The following is a 22486-nucleotide window of genomic DNA, read 5'->3' on the forward strand; positions in this document are numbered from 1 at the left end:
AAAAAAAAAAAAAAAAAAAGGATTTGGAGAGGCACTAATTTTAAAATATCTGTAAGGAGCTGCAGTACTAAAAAGTTTGGGAATCACAGCATTAGCAGAGGGAAGAATCTGGAGAAGCTCCTAACAAAGACTTAAATGAACTTTCTCCACAAATCAAGAAGTTGTGAATGACAAAGGCTAGGTGTATACCTGTGTGTGTGTAAGAGCTTACAATACCTGTACAAAACTCTCCCTTTTGATCTACTCTTTGCACCCAGAATCTTCAGAAATGGCTGGTGGTAGCCACAACAGGTTTCAGACTGCAAGTTACACATCTGTAACCATTCATGGACAACGTGTCTATCAGTGTCCTGTCCAGAAAAACAGACTCACACCTAACTTATCAGCTCCCAGAAAGGATTCAAACCTACCAGTTGTACAAAATCAAGACAAACTTTTTGAACCTAATGCAGAGAATTGCTCATCACAGGGTCAAAATAGGCATGACTCTGGCCATAATTTTACCAACAGAGGAAAGATTTTGGAAAAATACAAATCTTTACAACAGTTGGTTTTTTTGGCAATTATCTCCTTCAGCTAGGATTGCCGGTTCCACACACCAGTATCACCCCCTTAAATGGGGTTTCTAAATATGTGCCTCTAGAAATTCCTTCCGAATACCTGAAATCATTCAGCGTATGCAGTCAAAATTGGACATTATTTCCAGTCATGTCTGAACATTTGTTTGTGCAGAGGTAAATATAAACTATAAAAAGCCAGTCCAATTTGCACTCTAGACCCTTGAAATACTCACTATGGAAGGAAGCATCGCAGGGTTGGGCGCATACCAGGAAAACATAACTATGGGATTATGGTGTGTCACTCAAAAAAGGAAAGCATCCAGTTCTCTCAAGCACACTTCTGTGATGTACAGGTTTCCAAAATCACAGAATAGACATCCTGTTTAGTTCACTTTGAAAGCTCTATCAGTGAAGTGTCTGATCAAAAACATACAGAAACAGACCAGTGGTCTAGTAAGTCCAGTAGGTGGCTTCCGAGAGTGGCCAGTACCTGAAGCAGAGGAAGGTGTAAGAAAACCAGTGGTGGGTAGTTACAGAAAGCTTGGAATAGGGGAAGTTATCTCCTACTTTTGTTAGTCTGGCTTGTGATCTGAAGCATGAATGTTTTTACCACTTCCAAAACCAGAGAGTAACAAGAACTTGAAGCTTCTCTGATACAATGGAAATAATATCCTGGGCAGAGAAGAATCCACTGCTTTTCAGGGAAGTTCATATAAAGGAAACCGAAAAGAGTGTGCTGAAGTACTCCTAGTTTTGTGTTGGCCCTGAAAGCGCTTGTTTGGATTTGATAGCCAAGGAACCTCAATTGCCCCTGCAGAAACGACTAGGCCCCTTAAAGCAGGAACACCTCCACCCAGACCTGGACCACTTACAGTTCACAGTCTGGACATTGGAAGGGAAGTGTGGTTCAACAAAGATTTTCTGTTAGCCTCATTCACACATTATGGGGCAGGGATTGTCATTTGTACAGTGCCAAGCACAGTGAGCACTGGACTTTAGATGCTACCAGAATACAAATAATAATCACAAAATTCTTGTGATCTCATCTATTCTAGAGTTTTCCCAGGCTGATTGGTTGAAGTCCTACACCTAAACATCATAGGAAATAGGGTACCAGCATTAGTGTCGTTCTTTATGCAGGCATATTGGACTCCCTATCTGAGTCATCAAGACTAAACAAAATGGCAGATTAGACAAGCCTGTTGCTTGCCTTTTTAGTTGCCATTGCCTCTGAAAGACATTCTTTGTTATTTGTTCTCTCTATACAAAATATACACTGCTGCTATTGGGGAAAATATCGTTATAGCTTCAGAAAGCTTTCTGCCCAAAGTATGATGTTCTTTCCACAATTCTTGGGAAATTGTTCTTTCATCATTTTGTTACAATCCTTAGCACTCCTTTGCGAAGTCATAGCATAAATGGGCATCCCTAGCAATCTACAGTTACATCTTGAACCTACAAAGTACATGTGGCAAATGTACCGTTTTGATTCCATCCAAACTGTCAAGGCCTTAGGTTTTCAAAGTTGCTAGATATTAATGTTGCACCAGTTGGTCTGATAGGCATTTGGGAAACCATTCACAGAGGGAATCAGGACTCCTTCTACAAGATCTGCTGTGGCATGTGAGAAGAACATGTCTGAACCTCCTATGAGAAAAACTGACAAAATAGGTTTCTGTTCCTCTGAAGAGGCATCTTTGGAAGAAAGGTACTACTGGATTGGTTTCCAAATTCCCTTAATTTACAAAGCTTTTGGCTTTATATGGGATAACTTCTATTCTGCCTGTTATTCTGCTGGATTAAAATTCTTTATCCTTTCTCATGCTACTTCTGGGAATCACTACTTGCTACTTCTCAGCAATAACATTGGCCTACCTCTAAATTCCACAGGTGAGAGGCATTACCCATTTGTTTTGAATGAGGGGAGAAGCTGCCAACAGGAATTTCAAATAAGTTCTCAGTCCTTACACTCGGTTAATAGTAAATTGGTGTGGTATGCAGTTGGCAGGTTTTTTGAGCACTGGTCCCTTTGTGTATTCCACTGGGCATGCGGATTTGTAGTAGTATGTGTACGTAGTATATCTTTATTTCATAGCCATATATACCAGTTATGTCTGTAACATTCCGTATTGTAATCACCCTCAAAAAACTCTAAACAAATCTAGAATAGATACAAATGAGAAGTGGGAGGCCGTTTGAGCAAGCAGCTTAAAATATAGCCCAATTAGCATATACTACAGAGTAACTAAATTGACATCAGAATATAACAAAACATATAACCATAGTAAAATATATAAACCAGTTACTTAAACCAAAATCTGCTTAGTCAGACAAAATGACTTAAAAACTGTCTTAAAAACTGGTCAAGGATATTCCAGAACCTGTGAAAATCTTCATTAAATCATAAGAGTCAGGAGAGGCACAGTATAAAAAAATGAGCTGTATTGTCAGAATACAAGGAAAGGTATTGAGTTGAAATAAAGTATGATAGAAAAAGGGAAAACTCTATTTTTGGTGTAATATAAGACTTCTGTCTCATTAAAAGAAAAAAATGTCTTGACAACCTTCAACTCTCTTGACAGATCATTCCTTCAAGCCAACAACATAAAACAGATGAAAATGGTAGGGCTAATCTGGGAGTAATTAGTATTCATGCACCCAGGTAAGTAATGGAAATGTATAGACAAAAATTAATTTCTGAAAAGACTCTTATTAGATACCTTTAAGTTAGTTAGCTGCATGTTTACTAAAGTAGTTGCCAGGAAGTCATCTAAAGCTAAGTGCAAACACTTAACTTATTTACTCCTGGGGGAATTCTACACTACTGTGTGTGTGCATAATTAATGAGCCACACACATTTTAAATTTTTTGCACAGGAAAAAAAGCTTCTGATGAAATGTTGTTGTAGTTATGCCTTTTGCCCACCAGAGAGCGCTGAGGTGCAAGAACAGCAGCAGTTACCAGCAGAAAATAACTTCTGCAGTTCCACGTTTTGTCCACCAAAGGGTGGTGTAGTGATAGAACACAGCAGCTCCCTGCAGAAAATAACTTAGGCAGTTCTGCCTTTTGCCGACTATAGGGTAGGGTTACCATATTTTGTCCCTCCTAATGGAGGACACTCCCGGGGGCCCCGCCCACGCCCCCAGCCCCGCCTACGCGCACGCCCCAACCCCGCCCCCTCCCAAAGTCTCTGCCCCCTCCCCTGCTTCCCGCGAACATTTAATTCGCGGGAAGCCTGAAGCAGGTAAGGGGGGGTGTGGGGGGGAGGAGGCGCGGCCCAGCCCAGCTCAGCCCAGGCTGGCTCCCCCGGCGGCTCCAGCCTGGGTCGGCTCGGGCCCTGGGGTGCTGGCCCCGGCCGACCACCCCCGGCGGCCCGGCGCACCCCCCGGCTCCCAGCCCCGCGGGCCCGGCCCCCAGCCCCCCGATCCCGGCCCGGCTCCCCGCCGGCGGGCCCGGCCCCCCGATCCCGGCCCGGCTCCCAGCCCCACGGGCCCGGCCCCCATCCCCCCGACCCGCGGGCCCGGCCCGGCTCCCAGCCCCACGGGCCCGGCCCGGCTCCCAGCCCCACGGGCCCGGCCCCCAGCCCCCCGACCCCGGCCCGGCTCCCCGACCAGCGGGCCCGGCCCGGCTCCCCGACCCGGCCCCGCGGGCCCGGCCCCCCGATCCCGGCCCGGCTCCCCGCTGGCGGGCCCGGCCCCCCGATCCCGGCCCGGCTCCCAGCCCCACGGGCCCGGCCCCCCGACCCCGGCCCCCGACCCGCGGGCCCAGCCCGGCCCCCAGCCCCCCGGCCCGGCTCCCAGCCCCCCGACCCCGGCCCGGCTCCCCGACCCGGCCCCCCGCCCCGGCTCCCCGCCCCGCGGGCCCGGCCCCCCGATCCCGGCCCGGCTCCCCGCCCCGCGGGCCCGGCCCCCCGATCCCGGCCCGGCTCCCCGACCCGCGGGCCCCGCCCGGCTCCCCGACCCGGCCCCCCGCCCCGTGGGCCCGGCCCCCCGATCCCGGCCCGGCTCCCAGCCCCACGGGCCCGGCCCCCCGACCCCGGCCCGGCCCCCATCCCCCCGACCCGCGGGCCCAGCCCGGCCCCCAGCCCCCCGGCCCGGCTCCCAGCCCCCCGACCCCGGCCCGGCTCCCCGGCCCGGCTCCCCGCCCCGCGGGCCCGGCTCCCCGATCCCGGCCCGGCTCCCCTGACCCGCGGGCCCGGCCCGGCTCCCAGCCCCACGGGCTCGGCCCCCCGGCCCGGCCCCCAGCCCCCCGACCCCGGCCCGGCCCCCAGCCCCCCGACCCCGGCCCGGCCCCCAGCCCCCCGACCCCGGCCCGGCTCCCCGACCCGCGGGCCCGGCCCCCAGCCCCCCAACCCCGGCCCGGCTCCCCGCCCCGCGGACCCGGCCCCCCGATCCCGGCCCGGCTCCCTGACCCGCGGGCCCAGCCCGGTTCCCAGCCCCGCGGGCCCGGCCCCCCGATCCCGGCCCGGCTCCCCGACCCGCGGGCCCGGCCCGGCTCCCCGACCCGGCCCCCCGCCCCGTGGGCCCGGCCCCCCGATCCCGGCCCGGCTCCCCGCCGGCGGGCCCGGCCCCCCGATCCCGGCCCGGCTCCCAGCCCCACGGGCCCGGCCCCCCGACCCCGGCCCGGCCCCCATCCCCCCGACCCGCGGGCCCAGCCCGGCCCCCAGCCCCCCGGCCCGGCTCCCAGCCCCCCGACCCCGGCCCGGCTCCCCGGCCCGGCTCCCCGCCCCGCGGGCCCGGCCCCCCGATCCCGGCCCGGCTCCCCGACCCGCGGGCCCGGCCCGGCTCCCAGCCCCACGGGCTCGGCCCCCCGGCCCGGCCCCCAGCCCCCCGACCCCGGCCCGGCTCCCCGACCCGCGGGCCCGGCCCGGCTCCCCGACCCGCGGGCCCGGCCCCCAGCCCCCCAACCCCGGCCCGGCTCCCCGCCCCGCGGACCCGGCCCCCCGATCCCGGCCCGGCTCCCCGACCCGCGGGCCCAGCCCGGTTCCCAGCCCCACGGGCTCGGCCCCCCGGCCCGGCCCCCAGCCCCCCGACCCCGGCCCGGCTCCCCGACCCGCGGGCCCGGCCCGGCTCCCCGACCCGCGGGCCCGGCTCCCAGCCCCACGGGCCCGGCCCCCAGCCCCCCAACCCCGGCCCGGCTCCCCGACCCGCGGGCCCGGCCCGGCCCCCCGACCCCCAGGCCCGGCCCGGCTCCCCGCCCCGCAGGCCCGGCCTCCCGGCCCGGCTCCCCGCCCCCCGATCCCGGTCCCCCGATCCCGGCCCGGCTCCCAGCCCCACGGGCCCGGCCCCCAGCCCCCCGACCCCGGCCCGGCTCCCCGACCCGCGGGCCTGGCCCGGCTCCCCGACCCCAGCCCGGCCCCCCGCCCCGCGGGCCCGGCTCCCAGCCCGGCACCATGCCCCCGGCCCCGCACAAAGAGGCCCCGGCCGAGCCTCCCGACTTTCCCGGACATGCCCGGCTTTTGGGGATTTCCCCCCGGACGGGGATTTGAGCCCCCAAAAGCCGGACATGTCCGGGAAAATCCGGACGTATGGTAACCCTACTATAGGGCGCTGTGGCAATAGAACATAGCAGCAGCTTCCAGCCAGTTAGAAATAAGAAAGAGCCTGCTTTCTTCGCAGCGCCTGTCAGGTCAGGAGACAGGGCTGTGGGGAGACAGACAGTGTCGGGGGGGGGGGTCAGACAGGGCTGTGGGGGGTCAGACGGGCTTATAAGGGCTAGTGGGGGAGGACAGACTGGGTCAGGGACTGAATGGAAGTGGAGACGCAGAGCCACATAGACAGAGGTGGAGGGTGTGTAGAGCTACATAGGGACAGAGGGTGGCTGAGTGGGGGCACAGAGACACGGGGAGGGGGTGCAGGGACACAGGGAGTGGCTGAGTGGGGGCACAGACACGGGGAGGGGGTACAGTAGGGTTACCATTCGTCTGGATTTACCCGGACATGTCCTCCTTTTCGCGCTAAAAATAGCGTCCGGGGGGAATTTGTAAAGCACTCACAATGTCCGGGATTTCCCCCTCCCCTGGCAGAGCGAGCGGCTGGGAGGGCTGCAGAAAAATCCCGGGCTGGACTCCTGAGCAGCTGTAGAGGAGCCGGAGCTGCCCTGCATTCTGAGTTGGCCTCTCCTGCAACCCGGTCCGGCAGCACTGTGGAGGGCCAGGGACCGGGTTTTGTTGTGCAGGGCCAGGGACCGGGTTTTGTTGTGCTGGGGAGCGCAGCCACGTGTCCGGCTCGGCTGCACAGAGCCCAACACCCTGTTCTGAGCAGCAGGGTAAGGGGGACCGGGGGCAGGAAGGTTCTGGAGGGGGCAGTCAAGAAACGGGGAGGGGCTTTTGGGGGGGGGGGTGGAGAAAGTTTTGGGCAGGCAGGGTACAGGTAGGGGGTAGGGTCCTGGGGGGCAGTTGGGGGGGGTCTTAGGAGGGGGCAGTTAGGGGACAAGGAACAGGGAGGCCTAGGGGTGGGGTTCTGGAGGGCAGTTAGGAGCAGGGGTCCCAGGAAGGGGCAGTCAGGGGACAAGGAGCAGGGGGGTGGGGAGCTGGGAGTTCTGGGGGGGGGCTGTCAGGGGGCAGGAGTGGGGAGAGGGATCGGAGCAGTCAGGGGACAGGGAGCAGAGAGGTTTAGATGGGTTGGGAGTTCTGGGGGGGGCTGTCAGGGGGCAGGAGTGGGGAGAGGGATCGGAGCAGTCAGGGGACAGGGAGCAGAGAGGTTTAGATGGGTTGGGAGTTCTGGGGGGGGCTGTCAGGGGGCAGGAGTGCGGAGAGGGGTCGGAGCAGTCAGGGGACAGGGAGCAGAGGGGTTTAGATGGGTTGGGAGTTCGGGGGGGGGCTGTCAGGGGGTGGGGAGTGGTTGGATGGGGCGTGGGAGTCCCAGGGGTCTGTCTGGGGGTGGGGGTGTGGATAAGGGTTGGGGCAGTCAGGGGACAAGAGGCAGGGAGGCTTAGATAGGGAGTGGAGTCCTGGGGGGCAGTTAGGGGCAGGGGTCCCAGGAGGGGGCAGTCAGGGGACAAGGAACGGGGGGAGGGTTGGGGGTTCTGGGGGGGCGGGAAGTGGGCGGGGCTAGGGCGGGGCTCCTCCCGTCCTCTTTTTTGCTTGCTGAAATATGGTAACCCTAGGGTACAGGGACATAGACGTGGAGTGGCTGAGTGGGGACACAGCCATATGGGGATGGGGGAGTGGGTGTTTGAGTGTAGGTGGAGGGGCACGCAGACAGGGGGTGCAAGGACACATGAGAGTGCAAGAACACATGGGGACAGGGGCAGATGTGCCTGACTGAATGGGAGAGACTAGGGGTCAGCCAGGGTCTGCATGGGGGAATCTCCCTAACAATCCCTCCCCGTCCCCTCAAAAAATCTGTTCCGTACTTTTCCCACCCAAACCCACCAACCCCCCCAAGTTCATACCCAATCTCCTTCCCAGCAATTTACTTCCCTCTCCCTCAGCTCCTCCGTTACCCCTGACTCCCCCAAGCCTTTGCACTGCTTCTGAGAGGTCTGGGAAATACGGTTCTGTATTGTAGTTTAAATGAATTATTATTCAGAATTCTGTATTAATATGTCTAGTAATGAATCTATTTGTCAAAAAACATTTCCTGAATCTTTCTTTGTTGTCTGTATTGTTAGACATGCTGACACACATTTTGAAATAATTGACCAAAAATAATTGAAACTGGTGTGATTATATTGTGTTATTTTGACAAATAAAATATGCAGAATTTTGCAGAATTTTAAAATATTGTGTGCAGAATTTTTAATTTTTTGGCTCAGAATTCCCTGAGGAGTAACTTACTGTTTGGGTGCATAGGCTAGGCTAATTGAGAAAGTCATTTCATAAACACTTTTTTTTACAGAATGTAATAGCTTACGCCATACGTCTGCCAAGAGAAGCTGCTGCTTTTGTTTACGGGATTTTTTTTAGACGTGGAAAAAATCTGTAAAAATGCACATTTTAACCATCATGTAGCATGTACATAGGGGTTTAGCGTCTTTAAAAATGTGTTACTGCCTAGGGTTGACCATACCCAACTAACGTGTTAAAGTCAATAACATTAGTTTTTAGAGGTGTATCAAGTGGTATTTAAAAATATTTGTTAAAATGTTTTTGCTAACATGTTTTTTAAACAAATACATTTTTCCCAGTCTAGAGAAGGCCCTGGAGTGGAAATTTTAAGGAGCATTGGAATGAAAAAGAAATATAGTTACAGGTCCTGTTAAGTAGCCTAGAGTTTTCCAAGTATATTTCTACCACAAATTAGCTGCTGTTATTTTTTTTCTTCTCTTTAAAGACTCCTGCATTCCATATAAGCAGACAGAAACTAAGGGACTGAGGCTAACTTGTTTCCTTTTATAGGTCCAGTCTTGGTGACACAAGGAGCATGGTTTGAGACATTCAACCCAAGATAAACTATAACAATTTTTAATACTTCTAAGCCAGCCAGGTGGCCCAGAGGAGATATGTGGATCCAGTAATTGTAATACTGTACTCAGTAACTAAGCTATTTGTAATAATTTTTCCAAAGGGCCAAAACAGCTCCATATTATACAAAAATATGTGAGGATGACATTGTAAACACATACTTTTCTGTTTTGATGCTTACAGTGTTTTATATCAGTTAATATTTTTGCATTTTTAACTTAAGATATTTTGAACAAAAATAACTTTTTAAGTTTGAAGAAAAATGTTTGAGTCTTTCGCTATAGTTAAAAATGTAGTGTTGTAAATTAAAAAAACCTTCAGATTTCTGTATTATGAAGTTAATGACCTCTCCATGGTCTAATAGTCTCAGTGTATGTTGCTAGGTGTGAGGCTTGTGTTCAGCTTCGAACCTTGGCTAGCAAGGACTGGGAATGGTTTTGAACACATTTCTCTCAGGTGACCTTTTAAATAGTTCTCTCTCCGTTCAGTCCTAATGATCTAAACTGTCCTACAAGTCAGATCCTGAAAAGGGGGTTGAGAATTGGTCAAAATGGTGGAATATTAAAGCAAAAGTAAATGCAAATAACTGTCATTAGTGCATAGTTAGATGTGAGAACATCTTAAACGTTAGACATTTCTTGACTCATGATATTTCTAACCTTGCATTAATACTAGGTTTTTGCCTTTACTATAATTTTTATATCAATGATAGAAAGTGGGCGTGGGGAGGAGAATATTGTAAACTCGGAAAGCCAAATAAGTCACAAGTACCTTTATGAAAATCCATTTAAACATCTTTTTGAAAAACTGCTATTAACTTATTGCATTATAACAGTTTGTTATATGATTGGTGTATGTTTCAGGGGAGAGCATACGTTACAGCTTAAAGCCTCATACAACAGGAACACGTTAGATTGCCCTATAATCAAGTTCAATGTCCTGCCCGACCCTGAGAAACCAGTGTGTTTGAATGTTAAGTATGACAAAAATGCTTCTTTTGCAGCAGGAAGTACCTTCCCTGGTGAGTAGTTCTATTTAAATGAGCTTTTGTTGGGGTTTTTTTTTTTTTTTTTTTTTTTGTAATTTTGGAAACCAGCCATACAAATAAATTATGGCTTTTGATGTCTGTAAAAAGTGATTTGTGAGATTTATTTCAATGGTGATCAGTATTTTCATACATCCCTTTTAGCTGATATTCCATTATACCTGACTGGCAAAATCCTTTACAATCAGCATTTTGGCTTCACCTATTGAGAAACAGGAGGCAAATATGTGAAATGATTGACAGAAGTTCCAGTTTTGCCCTTTTTGCCTGATGTCTACTAAAAGCCTGGAGGAGAAGAGATGTCTTTAGACTATGGCTGTGCCACTAAAAGCCATGCCACTAAAAGCCATGCCACTAAAAGGCGCGCAGTGTAGCTGTTGTTTGTCAGCAAGAGAGAGTTCTCCTGCCGACAAAAAACTTCCACACAGACCCCCCCACACACACCCCCACGAGCGGAATCGGCTTTGTCGGCAAGAGACCGCTCTTGTCGACAAAGCGCTGTTCACACCAGTGCTTTTCATCTGTAAAACTTTTGTCCTTCGGGATAGTGTTTTTTTAACATCCCTGAATGACAAAAGTTTTGCCAACAAAGTGTCAGTGTAGACAAAGGCTTAGTTATCATGCCCCTCTTAGTCTTACTCCACTTTCTTTTCCTCTACCAAAAAAAAAAATCTAAATGAAATAGTCCTTCAACTTGTGGGCCTCTTTGCAGTGTATACAGAATTGGTCTTGTGGGCTGGTTCCATTTGTGCCCACTCTGAGGGGTTTTTCTCAGTCACTGGCTTTTTCTCTTTTCTGAAGATGTTGCTCTATAGACTGGGAATCCCATCTCTGCTACCATTTCTCCCCCGGGTCATGGAGGAGATTCATTTTTTGCCCTGACACTCCTCTTCTTGCATCACCATGAATGTCACAAGCTGATAGAGCACACCCAGATAACAGCAGTGCAGGAGATCTGACTCTTATTTAGAGGAAGTCCAGTATCAATGTGCTGGCATTCCACATTATCCACCTTATCCTTCTTGCCTAAAAGCCACTATTAGACAAATTGACTGCAGTGGCATATGTATAACTGGGAGTTACTCTCAGACCTAGCTCTTGTCTGAAATCCCTTTCCTTGACACTTGGGTAGAAAAATCCACGTTGCTTTTTTTCAGTCATTTACCTCAAATTCAAAGAATGTTACTATCCACTGCCTGAGCAGAACTCCCATATTCCCAGTATACGCCTGCAGATGCTCAATAAAATTTGTCATAGTGTGGAACTCTAACCATTGATTGGTTTGCGCCACACAAGACAACCAGACTCCCCATGTTGTTCTCCATGAACTTCACTCTCAAAATCCTTGTGACATATTCATTCTCCTGCCGTTGGAAATTAAAAACTAAGAAACTGTTTCAATTTTATTACTCAGATTAACCAAGGATGGTGGAAAATCAGGCTGGGCCTGGTGGAAATAATTTTACTGTCACAGTAATGGCTTCACCAAGTCCTGATTTTTCTGATGTAATGAATGTGCGTGTCTTACACCAATTGAAGCTACGTATTCTCTTGATCCTGTTTCCCCACCCAGTTTTCTGATCCAAAGTACCTGGCACTAACAGCCTGGAGAAATTGAATAGACTTGATATCTGAAAGAGAATCTGTTGGAGGACCCCTCTCCCCCCACATTGCTGACTGCCTCTCCAGGTGCCAATCACCCACTGTAGTTAAATATTATGGGATCTTAAATATAGCTTCTCTCAGGGGGGGATGAGAAAAGGAAACATCTTTGTATAAGCAACTATTCCCTCCAGCATGCCCTTCAGTTCCTGCTACAGGTGTTTAAAGTGAACTTTCCCAAGTATTCATCTCTAATCTAATCCAGGGAAGGGATATTTAATGCTGTTCTTGTGGAAAATGGCTGTTATGTTCCCAAAACCTGTGATTGGTTTTGAATGTTATGGGTATGTTGGGGTAGCTTCTGAGACCTTATTCACCTAGTAGCCTCTGAGCCCTTATTTACTTGGTTCCCAAGAACTCAGCTCAGATGTCATTGAGGTTTCTTGGTTGGCATTCAGTCAAACTACCCTTGAGTTGATCAGGCTCAAACGTAGGGCATGGGTACAGGAATTCTGTTTCTAGCCTGCTGATCCAGAAATGAGGCCACCCCAACGTCCAGTTACTCATGTCAAGCCAGGCCTTTGAATTTATGGCATATTTTCCCTTTTTCGTTGCTGTGACTTCACTTTGCAGGGTGAGCACGCAAAATTATTGGATTCATTCTACTCCCTTTCTTCAGTTCTTTCCAGACAGAGTGGTGTTTTTATCTTCTGCCAGAGTTTATTCCAAGAGTTAAGTTCAGATTTTTTGGACCCTTACTTTTCTCCTAGTCAGATACTTAGATTGTGCCTCAGTCTCTATACCTTAGGCAGCTCAGACTTCTCCACTAGGCCATATCCTAAATAATCCTTCTTCAGATATTTGGCCTCCAGCCAGTTGTCCCTTAATTTTCATTTCTTGGAGTTCAAAAATTTAACTTTGGGCCAGCAGTGAGCAGTTTTTCTACTTTTTTTTCTTCCCTGGGACAAAATTTGGAGACTCTTTAAAAAGGGATGGTGGTGGAAGATCTTTCCTGAAATGAGATCACCAAGTTTCTTTCTCTTTCCTCTCTCCTCCCCCAGAATGGTAGAGCTAGATATATGGAGCAAGCTAAAAAGTGGTTTCATTTGACAGGAGGTCCTTAAGAGCAACAGAAGGAGACCTTCTTCTCCCTGTGGGTGCTCTACTTTAGGTGTTTCAGCACCCCTGCACTTGTAATTGGAGATTTGTGGGAGCAGTGCCTTATTGAGTCGCACTTGTGCAGTCCCTGTCTTGCACTGCCGCAGGTGGTTAACTAGTGCTGTGCACCAATCCTCCCTCAGTTCCGTCTCTGCCACCTTTGGCTTGAGTCAGAGCATTCAGCAGCACCTCAGAGCTTAGTAATTTACCCCTTTTCCATTAGTTTTACTTCGAATAGATAATTTGTCTTCCCTGTTTTTCTCCCCATTTCTTTTTCTCATTTAAAAAAAAAAGTTTATTTCTTTCCCTCAGTAGAAGTTGGGATTTCATTTAACTGGCAGATAGTGTTTAGTTCTCCCCTCATGGGGGAGGGGAAATACTCCCCTCAGGGGCATGCCCAGCTCACCGGGCTGTAAGCGCTGCCTCACCTGCAGGCTTTTAATACTGCTTTCAGATGGACATTCTCAGTGTATTTGTGGATTAGGCGAAGCACACATGCCTCAAAAGTGCCCACATTGTCACAAACTGACAGCCCAGACCACAAAAGCTAAAGACTTGCGGCTTAAACTGCTGCTCATGGAGAAATCTCTCCAGCCGGCAGGACGGCACTGCAAGCTGCCCTAGACTCCCTCCCCATCCCTCTTCAGGGACGCCACTCACGAAGATCTATTGCGTCAGGAGGTAATCCACTTCATCCAGCTTGGAGCAGTAGAACTGGTACCAATAAAATACAGAGGGATGGGTTTCTACTCAACTACTTCCTCACACAGAATAAAACAGGAGGATGGAGTCCCATATTCGTTCTCCGGCAGCTCAACAGATTTGTCAGAAACCAACACTTCAAGATGGTGACTCTGGCAACAATTATCCCAGCATTAGAAGGGGGGGCTGGCTCGGCCCTCTGCCTCCAGGATGCATACTTCCACATAACGATTCACCCATCACATCGGAGGTTTCTCCAATTCACTCTCGGACCAGATCACTTTCAATACAGGATACTGCCCTTCTCTCTGTCCACTGCTCCCCAAGTCTTCTCAGAGGTACTCGCGGTAGTCGCTGCACACCTCCGCAAGAGAGGAATCATGATATTTCCATATCTGGATGACTGCCTACTGAAAGCAGCGAATCGACCAGCAGCAATAGAGGCTATCCAATAAAGAATAGTTCTTCTTTGAGTGCTTGCCCATGTCAATTCCATTCTAGGTGTGTGCGCGCCTATCCTCCAAAGCACTTTCAACCCTTCCCAGCTTGGTATCGGTCGCAAACTTTATAAGTATGCAATTATCTAAATCTTGATGAAGATATTGAATAGAACCGGACCCAGAACTGATCCCTGCAGGACCCCACTTGATATGCCTTTCCAGCATGACTGGGAACCACTGATAACTCTTCTCTGAACAGTTTTCCAACCAGTTTTGCACCCACCTTATAGTAGCTCCATCTAGGTTGCATTTCCCTAGTTTGTTTATGAGAAGGTCATGCGAGGTATCAAAAGCTTTACTAAAGTCAAGATATACCATATCTACCGCTTCCTCTATCCACAAGGCTTGTTACCTCTATATGTGTCAAAAAATGCATGTGTTCTGGAAAGCCACATTTAGTACTCTCTCAAAAACTTAGTGTCGCTATCTTTCCTTCTCCAAATTTGTTTGTGTTAAGGGTGCTGAATGAGTTGGTATTACCAGTTAACATTAAGAAATGGATTGCAGTAACTATTAGTTAATGCAATCCATTTCTTAATGTTAACTGGATAAAGTGGCAACAATAGAACTTATTTTGAGAAACTGGAAATCTGCAATTCCTCCCTCATACACACACTGGCTTATTGAGCTCTCTACAAAGTTTTAATGGGAAAAAAATGGCTGTCTAATAGAAACATTTGATAAAATATGAGGCTGTCTAGTCGCATGTGAAATTATTGCATACTATGTAGTTTAGTATATATTAGTCCCTGATACTCACGGGTTATGTTCTCACTTATCTGTTCAGTCACTTTAATAGTTGATGCCCTATGTGACCTCTATGGGTTCAGGGGGTTGTTCTGTTTTGTTTCTAGGTTTTGTGAATAATGAAAGTTGAATTTTGTTATTTATATGCTATAAATTGCCTAGGGAGGTTGTGGAATCTCCATCATCAGAAATTTTTAAGAGCAGGTTAGACCTGTCAGGAATGGTCTAGATAATACATAGCCCTGCCATAAGTGCAGGGGACTGGACTAGTTGACCTCTCGAGGTCCTATGATTCTGTGTCCATCTTGTGCATGTGTTTATATGTTTTGTTTCATTATGTCTGTATATTTTATATAAAACAATAAAAATAAAGTCTAAAAATCATTAGGATTATCATGCATCTTCTTAAACTATTTCTAGCTGGGTAAAACAGTGTATCCCTGAATGTTACATGTTAGCAGCAGCTTCTGTGCCTAGTCAACCATTGAAAAAAAGAGGCTTTCAAGCCCCCATATTCCAGCATTTTATAATGTTTAAATCCTTTGGTATTCAGATTGAAAGGGTTAAAGTTGTACTACTGTGCTGAAGTATCAATACACTTGCTATAGTTCAAATTCTACTGCCACTGGAGGTCATAAGAACATAAGAATGGCCCTACTGGGTCAGACCAAAGGTCCATCGAGCCCAATATCTTGTCTTCCGACAGTGGCCAGTGCCGGGTGCCCCAGAGGGAATGAGGTAATCATCAAGTGATCCATCCCCCATTGCTCATTCCCAGCTTCTGGCAAACAGGCTAGGGACACCATTCCTGCCCTTCCTGGCTAATAGCTATCCTCCATGAATTTATCTAGTTCTTTTTTGAACCCTGTTATGGTCTTGGCCTTCACAACATCCTCTGGCAAGGAGTTCCACTGGTTGACTGTGCGCTGTGTGAAGAAATACTTCCTTTTATTTGTTTTAAACCCGCTGCCTGTTAATTTCATTTAGTGACCCTTAGTTCTTGTGTTATGAGAAGTAGTAAACAACACTTCCTTATCTACTTTTTCTACACCGGTCATGATTTTATAGACCTCAATCATATCTCCCCTTAGCCATCTCTTTTCCAAGCTGAAAAGTCCCAGTCTTATTAGTCTCTCCTCATACGGAAGCCGTTCCATACCCCTAATAATTTTTGTGCCCTTTTCTGAACCTTTTCCAATTCCAATATATCTTTTTTGCAGTGGGCCAACCATATCTGCACACAGAATTCAATGAATAGAGGCAACATGTCCTATTATCTAGCTCTTTCTTAATTATTCGCAGCATTCAGTTTGCTTTTTTGACTTCCCCTTCACATTGAGTGGATGTTTTCAGAGAACTATCCACAATGATTCCAAGATCTTTCTTGAATGGTAACAGCTAATCTAAACCCCATCATTTTATATGTATAGTTGAGATTATGCTTTCCAATGTGCATTACTTTGGATTTATCAACATTAAATTTCATCTGCCATTTTGTTGCCCAGTTTCGAGAGAGCCTTTTGTAGCTCTTCACAGTCTGCCTGGGTCTTAACTATCTTAAGTATTTTTGTATCATCTGCAAATTTTGCCACTTCACTGTTTACCCCTTTGTCCAGATCATTTATGAATATGTTGAATAGGACTGGTCCCAGAACGGACTCCTGGGGGACACCACTATTTATCTCTCTCCATTCTGAAAACTGACCATTCATATCTACCCTTTGTTTCCTATCTTTTAACCAGTTACCAATCCTTAAGTGCACCTTCCCTCTTATTCCATGGCAGCTTACTTTGTGTAAGAGCCTTTGGTGAGGGACCGTGTAAAAGGCTTTCTGAAAATCTAAGTACACTATATCCACTGGATCCTCTTGGTCCACATGCTTGTTGATCCCCTATTCTAGTAGATTGGTGAGGAATGATTTCCCTTTACTATAACCATGTTGACTCTTCCTCAACAAATTATGTTCATCTATGTGTCTGACAATATTGTTCTTTATTATAGTTTCAACCAGTTTGCCCGGTACTGAAATCAGGCTTACAGGCCTGTAATTGCTGGGATCACCTCTGGAGCCCTTTTAAAAATTGGCATCACATTAGCTATCCTCCAGTCATGTGGTACAGAAGCTGAGTTAAATGATAGGTTACAGACTACTGTTAGTAGTTCTGCAATTTCACATTTGCGTTCCTTCAGAACACTTGGGTGAATACCATCTGGTCCTGGTGACTTATTGCTGTTTAATTTATCAATTTGTTCCAAAACCACCTCTAATGATACCTCAGTCTGGGACAGTTCCTAAGATCCTTCACCTAAAAAGATGGCTCAGGTTTGGGAATCTCCCTCACATCCTCAGCCATGAAGACTGATGCAAAGAATTAATTTAGTTTCTCCACAATGGTCTTATTGTCCTTGAGTGCTCCTTTAGCACTTCAATCATCCAGTGGCCCCACGGGTGGTTTAGCAGGCTTCCTGCTTCTGATGTACTTAAAAAAAATTTGCTATTACTTTTTGAGTCTTTGGCTAACTGTTCCTCCAATTCTTTTTTGGCCTTCCTAATTGTATTTGTACACTTAATTTGCCAGTGTTTATGCTCCTTTCTGTTTTCCTCACTAGGATTTAACGTCCACTTTTTAAAAGATGCCTTTTTGCCTCTCACTGCTTCTTTTACTTTGTTGTTTAGCCACGGAGGCTCTATTTTGGTTCTCTTACTATGTTTTTTAATTTAATTTTCAACATTTAAGTTGAGCCTCTATTATGGTGTCTTTAAAAAGTTTCCACGCAGCTTGCAGAGATTTCACTTTTGGCACTGTACCCTTTAATTTCTGTTTAACTAACCTCCTCATTTTTGTGTAGTTCCCCTTTCTGAAATTTAAATGCTACAGTGTTGGGCCGCTGTGGAGTATTCCCCGCCACAGGGATGTTAAATTTAATTATATGATGGTCACTATTACCAAGCGGTCCAGCTATATTCACCTCTTGGACCTGATCCTGTGATCCACTTAGGACTAAATCAAGAATTGCTTCTCCTCTGGTGGATTCCAGGACCAGCTGCTCCAAGAAGCAGTCATTTAAGGTGTCAAGAATCTCTGCATCCTGCTCTGAGGTGACATGTACCCAGTCAGTATGGGGATAATTGAAATCCCCCATTATTATTATTGAGTTTTTTTATTTTAATAGCCTCTCTAATCTCCCTGAGCATTTCGCAGTCACTATCACCATCCTGGTCAGGTGGTTAGTAATATATCTCTACCGCTATATTCTAATTATTAGAGCATGGAATTTATATCCATAGAGATTCTATGATACAGTTTGATTCATTTACGATTTCTACTTCATTTGATTCTACGCTTTCTTTCACGTATAGTGACATTCCCCCACCAGCATGACCTGTTCTGTCCTTCCGATATATTTTGTACCCTGATATAATTGGGTCAATGGGATAATATTTAGCCCTTATTATTTTGTATCTCATGTTTGTGTAGCATAGCATAAAGTGCTCTTAAATATGTGTTTAGATTAATTGTGAAATATTCTTGGATGCCTCCTAACAAATATATTATGCTAATACAGCATTTTGTGTTTATCTAAAATGAAACTTTTTCTCTCCAATGTTCTGTTTTAAAGGACAATTAGTTTGCACTGCCACAATTTAAACATTGCCTAACACTCTTTCTTTCTCAATTTTGTGGTCTGACTAGGAAAAATTGGGGGGGGGGGGGAGAGTGATGAAGGAGGACAGTAATTTTTTACATGTATTATTCTTGAAGAGGTTAGACGTGAGTTTCTGAATGTAAAACTGAGTCTTGAAAAATAACGTTTTTATTTATTTATGCAGATTTTATGGTTAGTGTAATTTCTGAAGATAGCAACATTATTAAAAATATTAATCCAGGACGTGTTTCTATGAAAATGTGGGAAGGACAGAGCAGTGGAAACAGAGTACCAGCTAATGTGAGTAATTGGAAAATGTTATAACACATGTTGGTCCTGTGAATATGACACAAACAACATTTTCTACAGAAGGGAATTCTGTGTGCTTTGTTTAGAGAAATGTCTTTTTCTGGATTGCAGCTATTAAGTGTTACATTTCTTGTACATTCAGTAAAATTATGTCCACGCCAGCTGCTGTCCCTATTACTTTAAACAAACTAAGCTGTCTGTCTGGTAAAAGTGCAATACTTCAACATTGGGAATGTTGTTGCTATTCAGCAGAAGCTCACTAATTTACACTCGGGGGAGACCTGTTACAAATTACAGCAGTGAAGTTTGTGAATTACCAAGAAAAGTAAAGGAGCATACTAGAAATGTAATGCATTACAATGTACCTTTCATGTATTTTGACAATTGTTTAATATATGATAATGCAATAGTATGTGTACTACGATATGTATTTTTAAAATAATGAAATATAGTAATATGAGAGTATCATTACAGAATTCTGCTATTAATTTTCTAAATAGTAAGGAAAGCTATTGTTTTGAAGTAAGTGTGTACATAACTGAAGTTTTACTTCAGGTTCTACTGTACTTAAGACAAGAAGTATGAATATATTGCTGTAAAAAGCCACCACCATTCTCCAAACCTTAAAAACCAAAGGAGTCTCTTTGCACTCCATAAGGATGTCAGAAGAGTTGTGAAGTATTACCTTTTGCCAATCTGATGCTCTTTGTTTGAAGATTTAATTTCCAAAGCCTATATTTGTCACTGAGTTAAAATAACTATAAAAATAATCTCCAAACAGACATTTTGCCTTTTGGCATTACAGGTTCACACTCCATCAGATCTTTGTTGACCTTATGGGCAAAGAGAAGCAGGACATGTTGCACTGAAACTTGGAAAGCACGTATCTACACCATTACTAGAGATAACACTTGTTTGCAGCTTTTATCTGCGATTCCGTTTTAGTGTGTTATCTACAAATGACACATCAGAGTTGTCTGGATTAGCATAGATGTTCTGGAGAGTGGGACAAGTCTATAAATTGGTCATCTCTTAAGAGGGCATCCACCAATCCAGAATTTCCTCCTTCCATCCTGTTTATATGGGATTTTTTTATACAATTCATGTATGTGTATTAGACATGAAATCCTGCCCCCACTTTGGTCAATGAAAAGCTTTCCTTGCCTTCACTGGGGCAAGAATTGTACCCTAAGCTTTTCCAGTATTATTCACAAAACTTTGAAGGTGCCTCTCAACCCATGCCACTAGACTACCACCCCTCAGCAAGAATCTTTCCAGCTGGGGAAGGAAGAGCTGGGGGGGCATCAAGCTGCTCTGTGCATGTGCCAGTAAGCAGAGCTCCTCCATCAATCCGAAGCAATTTACAGTAAGAGAAATTTTATTGCAGTTTTTTTCATCATATGCTTTAAGCTTCTGTTTGGTTGATTGCAACGTTAGCTGTTCTTGTGCTTGGAAGTGAAGATAGGCTGTGGTTCTTTGTACAAAACATTTTTCTTCTGAAGGCTGAACAGAAGGGATATTTCCACAACTCTTTGGTAATTTTCCTTAGCATACTAAGGAACAGTGCTGCATTCACATATCGATTAGTTCACTCATCTCTATTATGCCGGAACTGAGAATACCAAAATAGTGTCTAAATTACAAGTTCTTTCAGAAAACTGCTATGTTCAGTTTTCTTAATTTAAAAAACTTGTTTAATGGAAACAGCTTTTAAATTTTATAACAAACATACAATTTTTAACTGATGTTTAGTAGGGATGTAAATAGCATGTAAAAACCCTACCCATGTAACTGATTGAAATTCTATTGGTTAAACGTTTTACCGGAGAACTAGGGGGGATCTCTGCTGCCGGCCCTGTGCCCAGGGATCTCCGCCGCCACTGGTATCCCCATGCCAGCCCTGCGGGCCAGCAGCTGGGACCTCGGGTGCTTGGGGAGACAGCAGAACTGTAACCGATGAGCATCAAACTTATCAGTTAACCGGTTAAACTTTTACATTCCTAATGTTTAGTAAGACTTGATAGCATGTTACATATGAAGTGCTTTAAAAAATTTTGTGTTACATTTACCTTTTTAAAACCTGTTCTTTTCAGGTTACAACTCTTGGCTGTAGTAAAGTCAAGGATGGCAAGGATGAGGGCTTCTTTTACTTCAGGTTTGAGCAAACTCATTTTATAATTAAAGTTCGTAATAGAGTACGCATTAACAATATAGCTGTTGGAGAAATGCTTTAATTTCAACATCATTGAAGAGAAACTGGTGTATATTCTAATGTATTGGTATGATATAATGCATATGGAATGGAGTCCTTCACAAAAAATAAACCCTGTTCTTTTGAGATCAATGTGAACATGTTACATATACTTTGTCAACATATTTAGAGATGGTTGTGGGGTAATGCATCCCTCATTTTGAGGCCACATTCCCTGTCTGTAATTTGCCATTTATCTGGGGTGAAGGAAAAGGATAATTTAACTTATGCCTTCTTCTCTGTCACCAATCAGTGGCAGAGATGCTCTATTTTCTGCCTCATAAGTTACCCATTAGTTCACAGTACTGGGTTATCTCCTTTCTCTGCAGTAGAACCACAGTTAGCAACCTGTCAGCTCGCCCACATTTTTTCTTTGTCTCACAGATGTCCTACCTATAATGGCAGGAACAGACAGCAGCAGAAAGTGCTCCCTTTTTCTGGAGCAGATTTTATCAAGTGGGCAAGTGTCATGCAAAAAGCAGGTACCTCAGGAGTGCTCCAAAAGTAACTTAAATAGGTGCAAAGAAGTCTGGGGAAGCAAATAGGAATCTTGTCAGAGTGCCAGGATCCTGTAGTGGGCTCTTCCCACAACTAACGGGATCCTTCATAGTGCCCCTACTTGGATGACCTTTCCACACAAGCGTCTTTCCACCTAAATGCAGTTAACAGAAGCACCTCCGAAGTGTGCATGATCACTCCGGTGGTGGTTGTTCACAAAGAAATGAAAAGAACAAAAAGCTAAGAAGCCTAAAAGTTGTAAGTCCAAAAATGGTTATTCAACCTCTCCCATTCCCAGCAGCTCTGCCCTTGAAGAAAGCAAACTGTGTCTGACCATGACAAGCCAGAATCAGATTCTCAAGAGAGGTTCTTTGATATTCTTGATATGAAGCCTGGTAACATGGAGGAAAAAGGACCTAACACTAAGGCAAAGTCCTTCTCCTTTGAGATTATCATAAGATCTGAATGAGAACTTGCAGATAAAACAAAGAGGGTTTATGATGAAGTTTTACAACTACCAGGAACTAAAAGTCTCCCTAACTCAGATACCCAAGATTGATGAAGCAGTAGCCTCACTAACAGAAGACATGGTTACTCCTTTGTGGAAAGACTCTTCTTTTCCCAAAGATACCATAGATAAAATGATGGAGGGTATCTCTTACAAGGATTTCAAAGCTTCTTCAACAGCCATACAGATATACTTTGCAAGAGCCAGAATGGCCAAATGTGGTGATCTGAAAAAAACTGATCTTTTTAACTAGAATAATTTTTTTGTCTTTTGATAAAGAAAATGTACCTCTGTGGCCTTAGATTCTTCTATAGTAACTGAGGTTTAGGGCAGAAACAGACACTAAGGTGTCAATAACAATTCTGACACTCTGTATCTAAATTTGGTATACTAAGTAGTAGCTGACAACAAAACAAAACAAAACCCAAACCCTAAAATCTTGCTTCTAAACACTACTAAGTATCAGAATTAGACTATACGGCAGATTACAGATCCAAGCAGTTCTTTTCTTCCTACCAAAACCAAATACAGTAACTCCTCGCTTAACGTT

At 46.3% G+C, this 22486-nt stretch overlaps 1 protein-coding gene across 2 annotated transcripts in view; it reads left to right on the forward strand.

Annotated features, from left to right (window-relative positions):
• Positions 1-22486, forward strand: part of SMCHD1 (structural maintenance of chromosomes flexible hinge domain containing 1) — a 163769-nt gene that overhangs the window by 105228 nt on the left and 36055 nt on the right. For both annotated transcript variants that reach the window (XM_054018979.1, XM_054018978.1), the window contains exons 31-34: positions 3143-3222; positions 9831-9988; positions 18555-18670; positions 20773-20834. In XM_054018979.1, the coding sequence (XP_053874954.1) occupies positions 3143-3222; positions 9831-9988; positions 18555-18670; positions 20773-20834 (416 nt within the window). The remainder of the gene's footprint in view (positions 1-3142; positions 3223-9830; positions 9989-18554; positions 18671-20772; positions 20835-22486) is intronic.

The sequence above is a fragment of the Malaclemys terrapin genome, chromosome 2 (genome assembly GCF_027887155.1).
Source record: "Malaclemys terrapin pileata isolate rMalTer1 chromosome 2, rMalTer1.hap1, whole genome shotgun sequence".
In the NCBI taxonomy this organism is placed as follows: domain Eukaryota; kingdom Metazoa; phylum Chordata; order Testudines; family Emydidae; genus Malaclemys; species Malaclemys terrapin.